Below are 19,878 nucleotides of genomic sequence, written 5' to 3'. Positions count from 1 at the left end.
ATCAAGAAGGTTCAAGAAAAGGTTTCTCGAAGTGCTCATTGGGAGACAAACCATTATCTAGAGGAGGATCAACACTTGAGGCTCTCTAGGTTAGCAAATCTTGATGTTTTTTTATATTACATTAAGTTTCTTTTATTTGATATTCATGGGATGCGAAAGAACACCCGAATTGATCTCTTTCCGCTGCGCATTCGGGTATGGGATGGTTCCCTCTGTCTATGGGATGGAAAAGAGATGATCTTTTCTTTTATTGTGAAACCCTAATTTTTATGGGACAAAGAAAAAAGATGGGTTTAATAAATTTTATACCAAACCCCATGAAACTTGTTATTGGATTCCCATGGGCAACCATGGAGTTGATCCCATGATTACCTAACAGAGTAAACCTAGTGTTGTCATGTGGAAGAGTAATTTGGCATATCCAACCATTGGATGTCTATAGAAGGACCTGGATCATGTGTTAAATCTCATACCCAAATTGAATCATATACCATCTAATGCAAATGCATACCCACTCATACATACAAGCCCTTGATAGTCCAGTGCATACGTCCTTTGTAATTCTAGATCTTTCAATGATAAGCTTTGCCACTTGGCCAATTCCATTCAAGCTGAAACTTAACATGTGTGTAGGAGATCCTGAGGCCTACATGTCCACACATCTATTAGGATTGAGGGACCATGGGGTCCTCCTGTCCCCAATTTTGAGCCTTACCTGACCTGCAGATTGGGGGAGAGCAGGGAAAGAGGAGAGGAGGTCAGATATGCGGAAAGTAAGAGGCTCTACCTCAACCTCCTCTTCGCCACTACACTCTTTTTTTGGTAAAAAGAAATTCTATTTAGATGGAAGACACTAGATACACAAGATTTTGATACAAAATACCAAACACCAAGGAATGGAATATGACCTTACTCTCTTACATGTCATTGACATGAAGCTAGGGGATAGGTGAAACCGATAAATTGCCTAGAAATACAGCTGGACAAACAGCCAATTTTCGAAACCACTAGTAGAGGCATGGCAGACAAAACAGAATGAACATCCACTTTGAAGTTTGAAATCCTGTCTGGTCCCGATATACAGTCGTGGTCACGTGCAACCTGTACTGCACTAGCAGGTGGGTTTGGGCAAAAACTTCTCTAGTCTTCTTCCATTTTTGGCTCTGGCAATGGCAGCCTCGGAGGTTCGACCAGAGTAAACACTCTCAAGCCCAAGATGAAGGAAAGAGTTGACATTAGAAGAAGCAAAATAGTTTGTCACAATTCTTCAAGAAAGAGAGAATTTTCGGCATAATCCCATGAAAGTCGGGACCAGACCTACACAGATAGAAGGACGGATAGTGAGTTTCATAGAGCATCCTTGAGCTGATTACAATAGCTTGCACGATGCCTGAACGACTCACCATTGCTTCGCCGGTTCGCCCAATACCTCAATCAATAATAGTTGAGCTTTATCCAAAAAAACAAAAAAGTTGAGTTGGAAGAGCATTAATAGTTGTAGCTGATTGGAGATATTCACTCCCTTGTGGAGTTTGCGAAACTGAAGATAAGTCACCACTAGCCACTTGATGATCATTAACAATTGAAACTGCCAAAACCATTTGATGAGCATATTGAGATGTGGAGCCAAAGCCATTTGATGAGCCATGAATAGCAAAAGCCATTTGATGTGGAGCATATTAGGATGTAACCGATTGAACAAAGCGACTACCACACTTTGTTGCATGTTAAGAGAGGGGGGGGGGGCAAATGAGGAATGACTCTCCTAGCTTATACCGAAGATTTTATTTTTAAGAAGTTGTAGGTATACATATCAGTCCACTAAGTTATAGTCTAGCAACTTATTAAACCTAAGTAATCATGGTGGAATGTCTAAAATGACCATAGGAGAAGTGGTGAATAAGGACATGCATAGTCTAGGTTTTGTACCAAGTATGACCTCGGATAGAGCCTATTAGAAGGCAAGGATCCATGTAGCAGACCCCATTTAGTTGAGATTCTCCTGACGGGTAATGCCTCTTTCTTCGTACTACTTTTCATCTTTTATTTTTCTATTTATTTATCATCTTTCATTTGTTATTTTTCATTTCTCATTTCTCATCTGTTTCCCCATCCCTCTTTTCCCATCTTTTCTTTCCCCTTTTAAGTTAGAAGTTTGTTTTCCCTACTTTGTTTTGTTTGGATCCTTGTATCTGACCCCATTAAGTTGGAGTAGGATGAGTTCGTTGTTATCATAATCAAGGGAGAACGTCTAAAGCAAAGATGTTATAAGAGTCATTTACCCCTATCCAGACCACATGCTTACTAAACATCTCAACAAAATCAAGGGAGGGAAAAAGAAATAATTCTATTTAATCTTCTAATTTCTTGCAACAAATCTTGGACAAGAGAGTAACTTTGACATAGGGTAAAAATTTAGAGCCTGGTTCAGCTCTCCGTATGTGAAGCTTTTGCGTACAATTTCATGACATGTACCTTTTTGCTTCCATAATACTGCCATTAAGAATGTTTAGAAGGATATTTGTAAAAGAAAAAGAACATGTGACAAAAACCATACATGAAAAGTTGTTAGACTTATTACCAAAAAAAAAAAGAAAAGTTGTTACACTGCACATAGAAGGAGCTAATCCGGACTCAAAAAGTTAATTATATCTAACTTCTAAAAGGGCATACCCAATGCACAAGGCTCCCACCACTGCGGGGTTTGCTGAGGGTCATAATATACCATTGTTGACTTGGACTTTAAAAAGCCTAGGAACACAGACAATGTACTATTGTTGGGAGAAAGTTCTCTGTCCGGGAGTCTGACCTTTGCCAGCACTCCCATGATTCTATCTCTCCTCTCCATAGGAAAAGATACCTCAGCCCCGTTGTTTTGAGGAGAGAGACAGACACATGGGAGTGCTGGCATAGGCCACACTCTCGGACAAAGAACTACTTCTCATTCTTTTAATAAGTTATATGATACAGGGTAAAAGCTGGGCACGCTGGCGTTGTGCCCAGTCAGAGTCTGTCTCTCCCAAGCCCTACGGCAATGACCCCCCTGTCGTCCCCATCTCACCCACTCCATTGGGCACATCCACTAGCTCCAGGAAAGCTTGTGGCATGCCCAACCCTCTCCCTATAATATATAATGAAAAGGTGTACAACTCTAGAGTATAGCACATAAATCTCTGGTCCTTGACCCATAAAGAAGGTAATCATAGAACACCATAACACCCAAAGTGAAAATATAAAAACATCTCTGGTCCTTGACCCATACAGAATGATAATCATAGAACACCCAAAGAGAATATAAAAAACACACATTCTCCAAGGGACTGTCTTCTTCTAACAAAAGCTTCCAAGCACGGGAGACTCAACAGCACACAGATCCTGCAATAAGTTGGGGAAGAAAGCCAAGACAAGAAAAATTCTGGTTAGCCTTCTAGTGAATGAATGAAAGAATAAATGAGGCTCTCCATCTCTCTCAAACTACAGAATGATGTTTCTTTTCTTTCCTTTCCTTTGCTTCAATAACCTTTTCCATATTCAAGATACATGCCCAGAGAAAACCATGATCTTAATCCCCTAAAACTAGAGAAGGTGGAACATTGCCTGAGAACTACTACTGATGCTAGTTGTTTGGGATATTGAAGTACTTACAGTGGGGAGAAATCTTCCATCGCTGATTATCACCTTTCTTCCATTCCCAAAGCACAATAGTAGTGCCATCATGAACTCCTCCATGGTTCTGATCCCCATGGAAAGCATCCAAGTTCAAACGAATGTTATTAACCATTCTTATTGTTCTGAAACCATCTCCCAAGTCCTTACTCTCAGTCCACAGGACTGATTCATCAAGAACATCAGGGTTGTAAGAGATCAGCTGGACCTGCAATAGATTTTTTAACATGAAAAGGTATTCATTCACCTCTGCAGCACTCAAATCTGGATGAAATGAAAATACAACAGACAAGAAGCTAGTAGGATTTATACTCTAAAAAAAGAAGGCAACAGACAAATAGCTAGTAAGATTCCTACTCTAAAAAAAGAAGGCAATAGGATGGAACAAAAAATTTAAGGTTATGAACATCTAGAGGAGCACAGATCTCTCTCTCTCGGGGGGAGGGTGGAAAAGGTAGGTACAATTTGTTGAGACAACAGTGCATATATTGAAGATAAAAATCCATGTACCTGTCACAGTTACTCTGCAAAATGCAGATTGATATATTATTAATGGAGTATCAACATGAAGTAAAGCAATGCAAGGTTATGAACATCACATGTTGGATGGAAAAATAATGAAGGAAAGTGTGGGAAAAAAAGAGAGAATTTTCAAATTCAAAAAGGCTCTTAGTCACAAAAGAATAGAGGAGAATAAAAAACATAGTTGTCAAGGGCTAGGCGCCCAAACTCTTTCTTGGGTCCAAGGCGATGGCAAGCCGGGTTGACACTTCATGAGTTTATGTTGATTTGTGTTCATTGCTTTATTTTTTTATGAATATGCTTATATTATAACTGATGCTTTGTTTATTATATGTTAGTTTTCTAATATTAGGCCATTACTAGCATAATTATATCATATTGCATTGATAAAGCTACTATGTTTTATATTAACTTTATTATATAAAATTAGGGCAAGAGATCTCTACTTGGTCGCATGGTCTCTATCCAAGCGTCTGGGCCAATGGGGGAGCACGTCTAGGTATCTACCCAGGGGGCAGAGGCATCATCTCACAGTCCCCTGTGAGAGGGCGTAGGAAACACCACCAAGTAGAGATCTTTTTCCCATAAAATTATCATTGATGTATTACATATAATCATACACTGCACGCCTAGGGCGCTTTGGCTCCAAGACGCCCATCCAACGCCTTGGATCGCCTAGTTGCCTTGACACCTATGATGAAAAATAACAAGTTTTCTATTAGTTGCACACAGAAATATCATGTAAACAAGAGATCAAGGTCCATGCTGCACAGTAGGCAATCAGCCATGATGGCTTTCATGGGATCTTTTTGACAACATCATGAGAGAATGGAACAAGCCAGTGCATTCATATCTACATGTGGAAAACAATCCAGCATAGATGGGAGCCAACAACCCCCTCCCCCCCACCAACTCTGTTAAATTAAACTTTTGATGGTAGCAGCATGGAAAGCCTGTGGCCAGCAGGTATGGAGGGCGTCTTTTAGTATCATGATGGGATTACACTGATAGTCTTCTAGGAACCAAATGATTTTAACACTTGGTGAAAAGAGAAAGATACCTTTCTGGCAAAAGGATAATCTCATTTCATTGAAATCTAAGAAAAGAGAACTCATTGGTTGATTTATTGGCTACAGAGGGAGTGGCAAGATTTAGCAATGGCGTTTCTTTTTGTCTTTTTTTTTTTTTGATAGGTAAGGGGGGATGTAGGATGTGAACTAGGAGACTTGAACTCAAGACCTCCTGGTAGCAATGGGCCTTTATGCACCACTAGCTACCAAATGCACTAGGCACTTGACCACGTTTCTTTTCGTCTTGCTGTTGAGTAGTTTGAGTTTTCTTTATCTTTCCCCCTTTTTTCCTTTTCTCTGTTTATTTATTTATTTATTATTAATTCTTTGTTTTGGCGGGACTTGTACATGTCACATTATATGGTGCCAATTGCAGAAACTTCTCTTGGCCAATGGCCCAATAAAATTGTACCTTCGCTAACTTTGAAAAAAAAAATAAAAGGTAAACAGTATGTAACCCCAGTGTTCTCAGTATCTAAAATCTATATCAACTTATCTTTACATAGGATAGAAGGGACCTACAATGTCAATCAAATGTCTTAAGATTTGTAATTCCAAATTTTTTTAAGGAAAAAAAAAACCATTGTTTCTAACTGAAAATTGAGTACAAAATAGGAGAAAGTGTCATCTGGTGGGTGATCAATTAATCACTTTCCACAATGACTTTGCAAGATTGGTTTGGATCATTTCTTTTGCAACTTTGCAACAATTAGGGGTATAATCCCTATTAATGCTATTGCTTTTTGTGTGGTCTTTAGCACTTATGCTTTTAGGCAATAAGAAAAGCTTTACAGAGATAGCGATCCTGATTGGGATCGGGACCATAAAGGAGAAAATTAACACAGAATCTTCAGAGATATGACTGGATCAGTGGAGAATGTGATTAAGACCACAATGGTGAGGGCAGGTGGTGAAGTTTTTCACCAGAGTGCATAATTCCACTGAAACTGAGAGCAAACCTTGGAGATTACAAATACAATTTATGCCCGCTATAACAATAAAACAACTATGGAAAAAATAATGTAATCATTCGACCTAGACTCCCAATGATTCTAATTTTTTCTCTAAGAAACTGAAATTTTGTTTATATATAGAACTTACTGGATGGGTGGCTCCAATGGAGTGCTTCATAGCCTGACCAGTGGCCTTATTTACGAGAGAAAAACTTGGAAAACCCTCCTGATCCTTCACCCTCGTACTATATTTCTCATCTTTGATCCAATGCTACCAAACAACGACAACAAAACCAGGTAAGGAAATCAACACAGCAGAAAAAAGTGGAACTAATAAAATTAAAATTAACCCTCTTGAAATCGAAACATACAGAGAGAGAACGGGTGAAAATGAATGATAGGATTCATACCTGAAATGGGTCATTTTCATTAGATCGAGCGAGTATGACATGCCCATCTCGGACAGTGAGAGAATAACCAGGTTCAGCCTTGCTATAGACCCTGCTGGTGGGTTTATTCAACAGTTCAGACCCAGAACCACCATGGTTGTGATGATTGTACTGATGGTGAGTTTCAGAGCGAAACTCATCATATGGAACAGGATCAAAACCCTGGTGGATCTGATGGGAGACATGGTGGACTGAAGCATAATCAGGTTGAGGTTCAGGTTTGAAGTGTTGATGGGACTCATGGGAGACATGGTGGATCGAAGCATAACCAAGTTGAGGTTCAGGTTCGTAGTGGTGATGAGAGACATGGTGAACTGAAGGGTAATCAGATTCGGAGTCAAAGCGATTGGGAGGAGGATATGTTGGTGGTTGGAAATCTTGTGGCGGAGGTGGCCAAGTGGGCTCATGGTTGCTGGGTGGTGGGTAGTGCTGCTCTTCTTCATCCCTTCGCTTGTGATGGTGGTTGTGATCATGGTGATGCCCAAATGGGAACTCCATCTTCGTCTTGCAGAAGTCCACGACGGGGAGAAAAGAGAGGAAGAGACAGACGCTAGGCGCTTAAGAATAATGCCCGTCAAGTAAACCCAGCTATTTAAAGACAGGGAAAAAGATTCCTGTCAGGTTGGGTGAGCAGCGTGAGCCTGCCCCAGATACAAGAGCACACGAAATGGAATTCACGAAATTACCGGCCCACCTCACCCATACACTTATTTATTAGTGTCATGTGAAAAGGATACTATGCTGATTCTGACCATTACCATCAAATTGTTTGGGGAATAATGTGTGTCATGTGAAAAGATGATATGTTGATTTGATTATTAATTTTTTGTTTTGGTAAAAATGTTGATTTGATTAGTTGATGCTTGGGAATAATGTGGATTTATCACCTAACAAATTTAAAACTAAATGGAGTTATTGACTTTTAAATACAATGGTATATCTTCTCATGTATGGTTAAGCATCCCTTACACAGTGGTGTACAATAGGGTGTCAAACGGTGCAGTTCTGATTATTTGGTTTGATTGCGGTGCGGTTTACATTTTGATAAGATGAAATCAAAATCGAACCGGATAGAAAGCAGCCAAAATCAGAATCATTTTGCATGCGATCCGATTTTAGTGGTTTCTATTCGGTTTTCGTTATCCAATTCACCACCGGTTTACATGCGGTTTGTGTAGTGTCATTTTGGGAAACAGTAATGAAGGCAATCTTGATTTTTAAGGCCTTTATATTTTCGTGTTTCCCCATTCTCTCTTGATCTCCCTCACTCATCATATTTCTCATGCCTATATGATAAAAAAGAAAAAAAAAACTTCCCATCTTCACCCGCCCTTCTTTTCCTTTTTTATTCTATGTTTTTCCATTTTTTTTTCTTCTCCATTCTTACATGATAAACAAATTATTTCTTCTATTAAAAAGTAGGATTTTGTTAATCCATTTTGACATCATCTATAATTTTCAATTCATACTTGAACAAATATAATATATAGTTAACTCATGACATTTTACTTACTTTATGTTTAAATTATGATGCAATAATTATGTTTATAAATTAATTATTATACTATTAATTAATCCAATTGATTAATAGTATTCAAGTAAGAGGTATCAGTTTCTATTCGGTTTTTTCGGTTTCTTCTTCGATTTAGAACTACGGTTTTGCGGTGCAAATCAAAATCGAACCGGAAAGAGAACCTATAAAATCAAAACCGAATCATTTTTCTGCGGTGCGGTTCGATTCAATAGTAAACGGTCGGTTCCAATTCCGGTATTCGGTTTCGGTTCCATTTTGACATCCTTAGTGTACATTGAGTCATTGACTTTTAAATATAATGGTATATCTTCTCATGTATGTTTAAGCATCCCTTAGGCAATAGTGTGGATTTGTCACTTATCAAGTTTTAAACTTAAATTATGTCATGATGTTGGCAGGTATGGGATCATACCTTGTTTCAACCCTTCCTATAGGGATTGAAAAGATCAAATTGAATGTTTTAAACCACCTCCATGGTTGTCCGGAAAACAATAAAAACAATTATGGGATTTAATTCAAATATTTTGACAAAACCTTCTCTTTTCTTGTCACAAAAAAATTAGGCTATACTAGAAAAGAAGAAAATCTTTCTTTTCTATGTCATACCCGAATGCGCAGCGGACAAAGATCGTTTTGGGTTTCTTTCACATTCTATGGTTACCAAATAATTAAAACCTTAATGCATAAAATAAACATCAAGATCTACTAACCTGTAGAGCCTCAAGCATTGCTCCTCCTCCAAATAATGGTCCTTCCTCTAACAAGCACTTCAAGAAATCCCCAACTTGAATCTCCTTGATACAGTAGAAGATCTACAAGCCAAACCAGAACTTCTTCTCCAAGAACAGGATCCAATCAAAAAAAAAAAAAAAAACTAGGGTTTCCAAAACCCTAACCAGTCTGAGCAAGGGAGAAGAGAGAGGAGAGAGAGAGAGAGGCCACTTTCTAGGGTGAAAAATCCAGCCAAGCTATTATGGCCGTGCCCCCTACCAGTGTTTAAATAGATGGGGCTCTATAGAGCCCCTTCTGTATTTCCGATGAGAGTCTGACACTCTCTCTCCTATTTTGACTTGAACCCTATTGGGCTTCCTTGATGGGCTTCTAATTAGTGAAGAAGCAAAATCTAAAAAGGAAATAAAAATAATTAAAATTTTAATCTTTAATGGGTCTTTAATTATAATTTGCATCAAGTCCAGTTAAGATTAAACAAATTAATTATTAATTAACAAATCCTAGAAATACCCTTGCATAACTATTATGCACCAATCCTCCACTAAACAACATCATCATCATGGAATCTAGGGTATGTATGCTAGTACTGCCAAACCCCATTCCATTGTACATATCCATATCAGAGCGTCTGTGTACATAATCAGAAACCGCAAAACACGATTAAATTCTTTAATAAAAAACATAAATATAAAATATCATTTTTATGTGAAAATATATTTTGCAAAACCATTTACAAAACGATACAGGATCTTGATTCTGATCCGACCATCCACAGACTAACTCCCCTTAAGTTCCTCAATTGAGCAGTAGAGGCCATATTTAGTGTCTCTTTCACTCACATAGAACACCGGCTTTAGTTCTCTTGAACTTCAATCATTGGTGAACCAAAGAATATGTTCACATTATGTCATGCCCCCATCCCAATAAAGGATAAAGTACAAGAAAAGGGGTGATTAGGACGACAACTGTCATCCCAAAACTACTAGGATCACATATACAGTGTCCTAATCCACAGTCCATAACCAATATTAAAAACATAATAATATCAGAGTGCGAAAATCGACAGAATGATACATTCCAAGATATATCGAAGTCAGCGGAAGCGTAAATCTGAACTTGGCCCTGATCTTGACCCTGATTTTGAACTTGATCTTGACCCTGATCTTGGCCCTGATCTTTGCCCTGATGATGACCCTGATCTTGACCCTGATCTAGACCCTGATTTTGAACCTGATTATGTATAATGATAATATGATATTATATTATATAAAAAATTATTAATGTAACAAATAACAACTAACAAGGGTTCATAAATTAGACTTTTAAGTACATTATATATATTATAAATCTATAATCAGGATTGGGAAGGATTAATGTGTAAATTCATTGAACAAATAAAAGGCTGAGAGTGAGTGACTGAGAGGTATTAGAGGTCTGAGAGGGACACAAGAAAAACTTTGACCTCTTAAGTACAAATGCAAAGCAACATCACAATGCAAAGCAAAAACCAAATTAATTAATTCTTAGATGGAGACAATTATTCCAACATGGTGCAAAATATTTTGTGCAAAAAAAAAAAAGCCAAATAAAAGAGAAGCAAATCTCCACATTCAAGGGAGTACTCTTTAGTCTTTCCCATTTGAAGAATTGTTGAGTCAAAATTTGGCATCTTTTGTATGCGATCTATCTTGAAATGTTTGTTTATTGTTGGATATATTACACTGATGGAACTTTTTTAATGTGAAAACTAGATAACTTATTAACTGTTGACAAGTAGGCTTGATATTAATTAGTTTTGTCGTGAGTAATGGGATAAAATTTGCAGTTGGAGCGAGTGTCATTATTAGTATTTGCTATTATGTTGGTCATTCATTTGACAGCAACAACATTTTTTGTTGGAAATTTTCATTATTTGATTGTTATAGTTATAGTTATAAAAGTATTAGCAGTTGGAGTTTGGTTTACTTTCATTAAATTTGTTTTTCTATACTAGTTAACAGGTAATGCATGTTGTTATTTGATAATGAAAAATTTATAACTTTATATCATAAAATGAGAGAGTGCTACCTGCTTGTGTGAAAGCATGCGTGGTCATGACTTGTGTGAAAGCATACGTGGTCATGGCTTATAGATATAGTTTGTTTGCACTCTATACAATGAAAGCATATAGTCTATCAGGGTTAGGGTCAGGGTCAGGGTCAAGGTCAGGGCCAGGGACAAGGTCAAGGTCAGGGTCAGGGTCAGGGTCAATAGGCCAAGCCCAACCCAATCAGGGCCAATCAGGGTGGGCTTGGGCTGGGCTTGGCCCCTCAGGGTCAGGGTCAGGGTCAGGTTTTTAGGCCCTGAGTCAGGATCTGAGCAGGTCTGGGCGAGCTAAGGGGACTCAGGGTTGGGATAGGGTCTTAAAAAGCCCGACCTAACCCGACCCTGTTGCAGCCCTAGTTACAAGGTGTTCATTGACTAATGATAATATATACAGTAGTTATAATTTTCCTATAACCATCAAGTAATTACTCCAAGGTATACATGGAGTTTGTACATGATAAAAGATAAATATAAAATTAAGGAATAAGGTTATGCCCCAAGGGCACCGTCCTTGAATGTACATCAACATCCAAGTACAAGCCATTAGCTCCACTTGATCGCATCAAAGGAGCACATCAAGAGAATTACCTGCATAACAACTAAAAAAAGGTTGTACAATGGGGTTAGCTCCACAAGCTAGTGAGAGAGCAAAGGGGAATGCACATACACACAAACACACATTTACAAACAGTTTATGATGCATGCACATGTTAGATTCATTTTTCCACCTAGCACACAATTCTAAGTCAGGTATATGCTACTATGATAACTCGGGAGACACTGTAGGTCACTTATCTTATCGCCACAATAAAACCTCAATTATCACAAAGGAGCCTACGTCAGTTGAAGCCACCAAGACCACCCAGTGGCAGACCCCGATAGCCATTACTACCCCTAACCTGGCCTCTCTCCCCCGTAGGCAACAGGTGCTCTGACTACCCAACACATAAACCCCTCTTGGTAAGGGTTGTAGCATAAGGGAACATGAATCCTAACCACATATATACTACATGCAAATCCTATCGTCCCGAGAGGTATTCCGGGTGCATCAACGTTCCATTCCATCTAGTACCTGGGTACCAGAAAGGCACGCACATACAGAGCAAGATGACAGTCAATGAGTTTCATAAATATTTCTGGGGTTCCGAACCGGTATACCTGGCAGTGTAATCCGATACAATAATGAAACAATTCACATATCCACATTCGAATCAGTTCACACTTTAGATAAATAATGCAATTATGTAAAATTCTTATTAATCATATAAATAGTATGATAATGAATATTTAAAAATTAGCAAACCTAAATAATCACCCAAAACCCACTCACCAATAGTTTAGGTAAGATACGGTGTGTCTATTAGTTCTTACTTTGATACACGCTCTCTTATACGAGTTAGACGGCCTAAACATGCGACAGCAAGTGTTAGAGGATGTGTGGAGGGATCCCATTAAGATTCCCCAAGTATTACTATTATTAAGTTTGACAAAATACAACACAAACTTCTTAAGTCATTCACTTTCAATCTTCACCCCTATAGGTGTTATGGTTTTAGGACCCTAAGAGGATCACCTCAAGGTCCAACAAGACCACCAAGGCCTAGCCTAAGCATTAGTCTTAGATTCATGGGTTTGGAATCACTTTAGGGTTTTCCATTTCCAGGATGAGGTCACAAGTCCCTTAGGACAGCCAAGGGGTTTTGATGGCATCAAGGATAGACCTTGGCACCACAATAGGTCACTTGATTAGTATATTTAGTGGGCACTTTAGGTGGTAATTAACTCCTATTAAAATTTATCAAATCTTACATAAGTAGCCACGACATGGGCGAGGTCACCGGATTAAGTTATGTTCTAACGTTGCTGTCAAAACACATCAGCTAGGTTTGGGCCCATTTTTGAGGGTCTTTCATTAGGATTGGGTTCAAGGTTCCTTCATAGAAAATATATCCCTTTGAGTCTATTTTACAATACAATTTGAATTGCATTGATATGATATGTATAGACAAAGTTATGTCCAAAATATTGAGCAACAGTCAACCTGTCAACAGCTGACGGATTCATGAACGGAGGCACTCGTGTGAATCCGTCCGTGGCTCTGTTCTCAGATATAATGAACAGAGGCGGATGGAGGTACGAACGGAGGCATGATGGTGAGTCTGTCGCTGAGTCCGTTCATAGTAGAAATGAGTTTTCAACTCCGAATCTCCTCTAAACCGATCCCCAAGGTCCTCAATGGCTTAAGGGCTAATAGGGATGGTTTCTAAAGTTCATTAGGGTCCTATTAACCCTAATGGTAGAAGAGATCAAAGCACCTAAGGTCCAATCCCATTTATCCACCTAAACCTTGGGTTTTTGGGTGGAAACATAGGTTTTCATGGATTGGGTCATATGGTACTGTTGCGTCAAGAAATCGCCTAGTGGTCCCTTCGAATGCTGCAACCTATAAAAGGACCTGGGTGACAAGAGAGAACTGGTGTGGTTTCAGCCTAGGACTCTCCGATGCCTAAGTTAGATCTCTATGAGCAAATAGATGAATAGTTAGAATTCAAGATGGGTTAATGGGGTAGAGTACCTTGGAATTTATAGTGGAGTATGAAGGTGTGGAGAGTCCCAGTTGGTAACGAGTAGTCGTTGTAGTAGATAAACGTTCCTAGTTGGTAGGACTTATCTCTTAGTTGGTTGCTCTCCCATGGGAGGTAGAGTCCTAGTAGGGAGGATGTTCTCGGTAGATAGACATGTATGCACCCTTGTATATTCGATAAGGTCCTTAGTGCATGAGTTCGTCTGAAATTGTACCTCTTGTAGGTGGTACCTTCAACTAGTGAGGTGATGTATATCTCGTAGACGATGTTAGTAGCTTGCGTGTAGCACTTGGACTTGGACCTTGGACGTCCTTGTTGGTTCTTTGCCTTCTCAGCCAATTAAGTGAGATATAAGGTGGCCGGGCTCGGAATGGTCTTCCCTCTTGGGCCAGGACACATGGCGGCTCACGATTGACCTATAATTTTGGTTTATCACTTACCTGGGAAATCACCTAGAGGGGGGTGAATGGGTGATGCTAGTAAAAAAAAAATCTTTTGCGACAATATTGAGTTATTAACAAAACTTAAAGTAATTGCATAAATAACACACAGATTTTATAGTGGTTCGGCCAAAACTTGCCTACATCCACTCTTCTTACCTTAGAGAGAATTTCACTAAAAACAATCTTAAGAAAGAGCAAGAGAACTCGTACAAATCTTGATTTCGAGCAAGAGGACTCAACACTACTCTTGATTTCGAGCAATAGGACTCAATTAACACATATAGTAAAAATTACTAAGTAAAAGGTTACCTCAACCTTAGTAGGAGTGTATGCTACCTTCCACCCTTGGAGCTTGAATCTAGATGAGGTAGAGGAGCTTAAGTGTGTGAGCTTTGTGATGATTTGATGCTTGAAATCAATGAATGCTCACTTGAAGCTATGGCACTTAGAGCTTGTATTGAGGTCTCTTACTGATGGTGATTAGTATTAATTAGAGCTTAAACAAGTGTCTATTTATAGGCTAGGTAGCTCAAATTAATTAGGAATCTATCTTAAGATCGGATTCAAAAGACAGAGCAAATCCGGTATGCCGGATCACCAAATTACTAAAAATATAGCCTTTGACTCAACGGTCAAGTCCCAATGATCATAAATGAATTCGGTGTGCTGGATCAATGTCTACAGTGACATTTTTGATCCAGTATGCCAGATTTGAATCCGGAGTATTCCGTTTGCTCTCTGTGACTTTATATCTGTCGGACAATGGGATCCAGTATGCCGTTTTCAGATCCCGTATACCGAATCAGCAGTTTTGCATGAATACTGCCAGTCCTTGAAAGGACTGATATGGGGTGACATCCAATTGGCATGGGCACATGGAATTGGGTTATTTTAAATCTCCTAAGATCTTTTTTCATGTATGCATGCGTGTGTGTGTGCGATACATTGATTTACGCCTTAATACATCTTTTACAACTTTATTACAATTCCAACACTTCAAAAGTACTTCAAGTCTTGGGTACTTCATGTCTTGGGTACTTCATAGCTTAGCTTGAATATGTTCTTCCATGAATTATTGAAGTGCTTGTGTATATAGACTCTTGAAGTTAGGTGCTCCCCCTCACTTGTTGCCATGCTCTTGTAAAGGGCTTCTTATGCATCTAGAACAAGAGTTAGTACACAAAGGTTTATTTGTTATCATCAAAATCATAAAGGAGTATGTGGGGTCCTTTCCTCAACAATCTCCCCCTTTTTTATGATGACAAATAATCTACCTAAGGAAGGAAAATAATGTAATCTTGCACAAAAATAAATCCAAAATGCATATCATGATTGAAATTCATAATTGAGAAATTGCATAAATAGATTGTAAATAAGTAGTACAAAAAAAACTTATTACATCCATTTTCCACATTTTCCTCTTTTGACATTATCAAAAAGTGCGAACAATAAAATTATGGGGCTTCGGGATTAGGTGGATCTTGAGAAGACATCCCGGGAAAAGATGGAATAAAGGGAATAGAGCTAGACTCTCCAGGGTAGGGTGCCCGAAAGGATGGTCGAAAGCCTTGGGGTGTAAAACCTTGAGGTGGAGCGGCTTGGGGAGTGGCTCTCGGAGTATCAAGAGATAGATAGAAAGCCAAGGTTGAAAGACAAGGTTTGGACCGCGGTGAGGATCCAATCTTGCCTAGAGTTCATCGATTCAAAGCTTGTTTAACTTCTTGACGCAATGAAACCACATCTTGTTGGAGTTGTTGTTGTCCCATTTCAAGGTCAATCACCCTCGTGTTGGTCTCCTCCATGTAGTCTTCCAAGTTGGAAACCCAAGTTTGAAAAACTTTGGGTGCCCAAGGTTGTTGATGGGGTTGTTTCCTTAGTTGCCGTTCTCCTTCATTACCTGAGTCACCTTCCTCATATTCTTCATGAAAGTCCGGAATGTTGATGATGTGGAAAGAATTCCGAGTGATAGGAAGGAAGGAAGTAGTAGATTCCACCTCACGATCAAGGTCAATGTCAAAGGCCTTGGATGTGCAATGGTCTCCATGTACCATATGATGAAATAGAGAAGGTACAATGGAGTGGTGGTATTGACACAATAGGTAAGATAAGCTTGAGGGGTCAAGCACTTATTCCGATCTCCTCCTCTTGGGACGAAGTTATGTTGGATGATGTATGAAATGACGTGAGGGGTGAGCTTGAGGCAAAAAATAGGAACTGATCCCTCATCTCCATGATATTCTTCGAGGATATTGGAGTACAATTCCTCATGATTGATGAGCTCTCGAAAGGAAGAACTCTTGGGAGTCCAAAAGAGACAAGGACCTTTACTAGAGATTTGGAAGAAACTAACAAGGTCATCAATAGAGATGTCCATTTGGTTGCCCTTCACAAAGGTACTAATCTTCAAATCCCATTCCATCCCGCTAAATCGAAGGTTGTTGTAGAAGTATTTCACAAGATTTGGGTAGCAAGGTTCCGAAAGGTGAAGGAAAGAATCTTAGCCAATATCCTTGAATTTTTCTTCAAGGTGAAAACTTTGGAAAGAGGGAATATCCACATCTCTTCCTTCTTCAATTTTTCTATCACAGAAGAGAGGCCAAGTTTCATAGTATTCGTTGTTAGGAAAGAGCCTACTTGCACTAGCTCCTGCTGCCGAAGAGCCTCCACGAATTGGTGCAAATCGACCTCCATGTCAACCACTTTTTGAAGGCGAGGCTTCTTGAGACATTGGTTGCTTCTCTTTTCGACTCATATTTGATGGATAGAGTGAGAGAATTGAGAGAGATAAGTGAAAGTGAGTGATTAGGAGTGTTTAGCACAAGGGGAGAGATGTGTGAGTGAAACAATGTGAAAAACATGAGAAAATAGTGACCTTTATATAGGCCTAGCTTAGTCTCCAACGGCTAGAAAATGGTCAAAAATCTGTCAAAAAAAAGTGTTTTGGAAATACCGAATCAGATCCGGCGTATGCCGTTTCCTCTCAGGAAATTCACATCTGTTGGAAAAATAGGAAACGATATGCCATTTCCAGATTCGGTATGCCGAATCGAGTTTTTCAGCAAATTTCACAGTTTTCAAGAGATACAAATTATCATTCAAAGGGGTCACATATCCCTAGTTCTCTTCTTAACATACAAAATCTCTCCTCACTCAGGGGTTTAGTAAAAATATCTGCGAGTTGCTTCTCGGTTTCTATAAAGTCAAGTCTGATTTCACCTCTTTGAGCTGTATCACGCAAGAAGTGATGACAGATATCAATATGTTTTGCTCTTGAGTGTAAAATCGGGCTTTTGCTAAGATTTATAGCACTCGTGTTATCACAACGGATTGAGGAGGTGTCAAACTTTATTCCAAAGTCTTGGAGAGTTTGCCTCATCCATAACACTGGTGCACAACACCGACCGGCTGTGATGTATTCAGTCTCAGTAGTTGACAAGGCCACAGAATTTTGTTTCTTGCTAAATTATGAAACCAAACACGATCCAAGGAAGTGACAAGTCCCACTTGTACTTTTCCGATCAACATGACATCGGGCAAAGTCGGCGTCGGACAAATAAGGTCAAAGTCATAGTTTAAAGGGTACTAGAGGCCAATGCTTGGAGTTTCTTTCAAATATTTGAAAATTCTTTTTGCAGCACTTAAATGGGATTACATAGGTTTAGCTTGAAACCTAGCACAAGCACAGACACTGAACATTATGTCAGGTCCACTGGCCGATAAGTAAAACAAACTACCAATCATTCCTCTATATTTTGTAGGGTCAGTAGGTGTACCATCTTCATCCAAGGACATGTTCATAGATGTACTCATAGGAGTACTAGATGATTTTTGTCCACTAATGTCAAACTTTTTCAAAAGTTCTTTAAGATACTTGGTTTGACTTATGAAGACACTATCAGGGGTTTGTTTTATTTGAAGTCCTAAAAAGAAATTCAATTAACCCATAAGACTCATTTCAAATTCATTTCTCATTGTTTGACTAAATTCAAGACAAAGTGCATCATTAGTAGATCTAAAAATTATGTCATCTACATAGATTTGAACAATAATGAGATCATTCCTTTTATGCTTAACAAATAAAGTTGTGTCAATCTTCCCCATTGAATAACCATTGTCAAGAAGAAACTTACTCAATCGATCATACCAAGCTCTTGGAGCCTGTTTCAAGCCATACAATGCTTTCTTAAGTTTATAGAAATGGTTTGGATACTTTGTATCCTCAAATCCGGGGGATTAAATAACATGTACTTCTTCATTCATGAAACCATTCAAAAATGCACTTTTAACATCCATTTGGTATAACTTAAAGTTTTTATGACATGCAAATGCAAGTAACATGCGAATGGCTTCAAGTCTAGCTATAGGAGCATAAGTTTCATCGAAGTCAATACCTTCTTATTGGTTGTAGCCTTGAACAACCAATCTAGGCTTGTTTCTTGTTATGTTTCCAGCTTCATCAAGCTTGTTTCTAAATACTCATTTTGTTCCAATTATCTTGGTGTTCATGGGTTTTGGCACTAATTCCCAAACTTGATTTCTTTTAAATTGATTGAGCTCTTCTTGCATAGCAATTATGCAATTACTATCCAATAAGGCTTCTTTTATATTTTTAGGTTCAATGGTAGAGATAAGGCTACATTTGAACAAACATTTTGAATTTTACTTCTAGTTTGTATGTCTTTCTTTAAGTTTCCAATAACAAGGTCAAGAGGGTGATCTTTGACGGTTCTTATTTCCTTTGGAAGTTGATGTTCATTTGGTTCTTCTACAGAGATGTTTTCAATTCTGTTTCTTATTTCAAGTACTCCATTTTCATCATCTTCTTCTAAGTCTTTGTACTTTTCTTTGACCATTGATTCATCAAATTTGACATTCATAGACTCTTCCACAACTAGAGTTCTCTTATTGAATACTCTATAAGCTCTACTATTTGTGGAGTAGCCTAGGAATATACCATCATCGACCTTTTCTTCAAATCTTTCGAAGTTATCTTTTGTGTTTAAAATAAAACAAGCACAACAAAAAACTTTAAAGCAGTCAACTTTAGAAAGTTTATTATTAAAAAGTTCATAGGGAGTTTTCAAAAGAATAGGTCTTATTAAAACTCCGTTCAACACATAACATGCCGTATGAACGGCTTCGGTCCAAAGATACTTTGACAAAGAGTACTCATTGAGCATTGTCTTTGCGGTTTCTTAGATTGTTCTATTTTTTCTTTCAACCACCCCATTTGATTATGGTGTTCTAGGAGTCAAAAAGTTATGAGTTATACCTTGTTTTCTACAGAAGTCTCAAAATTCATTTATATTGTCAAATTCACCACCATGGTCACTTTTGATAGAGGTAATCAAGTAACTCTTCTGATTTTGTATTCTCTTGCAAAGAGATACAAATTCTTTAAGTGCATCATTTTTATGCTTGAGAAAGAGGGTCCAAGTGAATCTAGAGTAGTCATCTACTACAACAAAGGTGTATTTCTTTCCTCTTAGCCTTGTGGTTTGGATAGGTCCAAATAAGTCAAGGTGGAGTAGTTCCAAGGGTCTAGAAGTAGCAACTAAATTTATGGCCTTCTGAGAAACTTTTGTTAATTTACTCCTTTGACATGCACCATACACATGATGTTTGTCAAAGCTTAACTTAGGGAGATTTCTCACCAAATTCATTGTAGAGAGGGATTTAATTAACTTAGAGTTTATATGCCCTAATTTTCTATGCCACAAGATAGCATCATCAACTTTAGATATAAGGCATGCATCATGAGAATCTAAGTTAAATAAGCAAGTATAAACATTATTTTTGCTACATCCTTCAAGAATCACATGATTATCATGATCTCTAA

General features: G+C 38.4%; 1 protein-coding gene across 1 annotated transcript; it reads right to left on the bottom strand.

The window, feature by feature from the left end:
* Positions 1-3,273: 3,273 nt before the first annotated feature.
* On the bottom strand, positions 3,274-7,202 carry LOC122660384 (ricin B-like lectin R40G3). The gene is made up of 5 exons (XM_043855665.1): positions 6,943-7,202; positions 6,622-6,882; positions 6,360-6,482; positions 3,646-3,874; positions 3,274-3,375 (listed from the first exon to the last, which is right to left on the bottom strand). Coding segments are annotated over exons 1-5 (831 nt in total). The 5' UTR covers positions 7,159-7,202; the 3' UTR covers positions 3,274-3,373.
* Between the last annotated feature and the right edge of the window lie 12,676 nt (positions 7,203-19,878).

This window comes from Telopea speciosissima, chromosome 4 (assembly GCF_018873765.1).
Source record: "Telopea speciosissima isolate NSW1024214 ecotype Mountain lineage chromosome 4, Tspe_v1, whole genome shotgun sequence".
Taxonomy (NCBI): Eukaryota; Viridiplantae; Streptophyta; class Magnoliopsida; order Proteales; family Proteaceae; genus Telopea; species Telopea speciosissima.
This window is presented reverse-complemented; position numbering and strand designations above follow the sequence as displayed.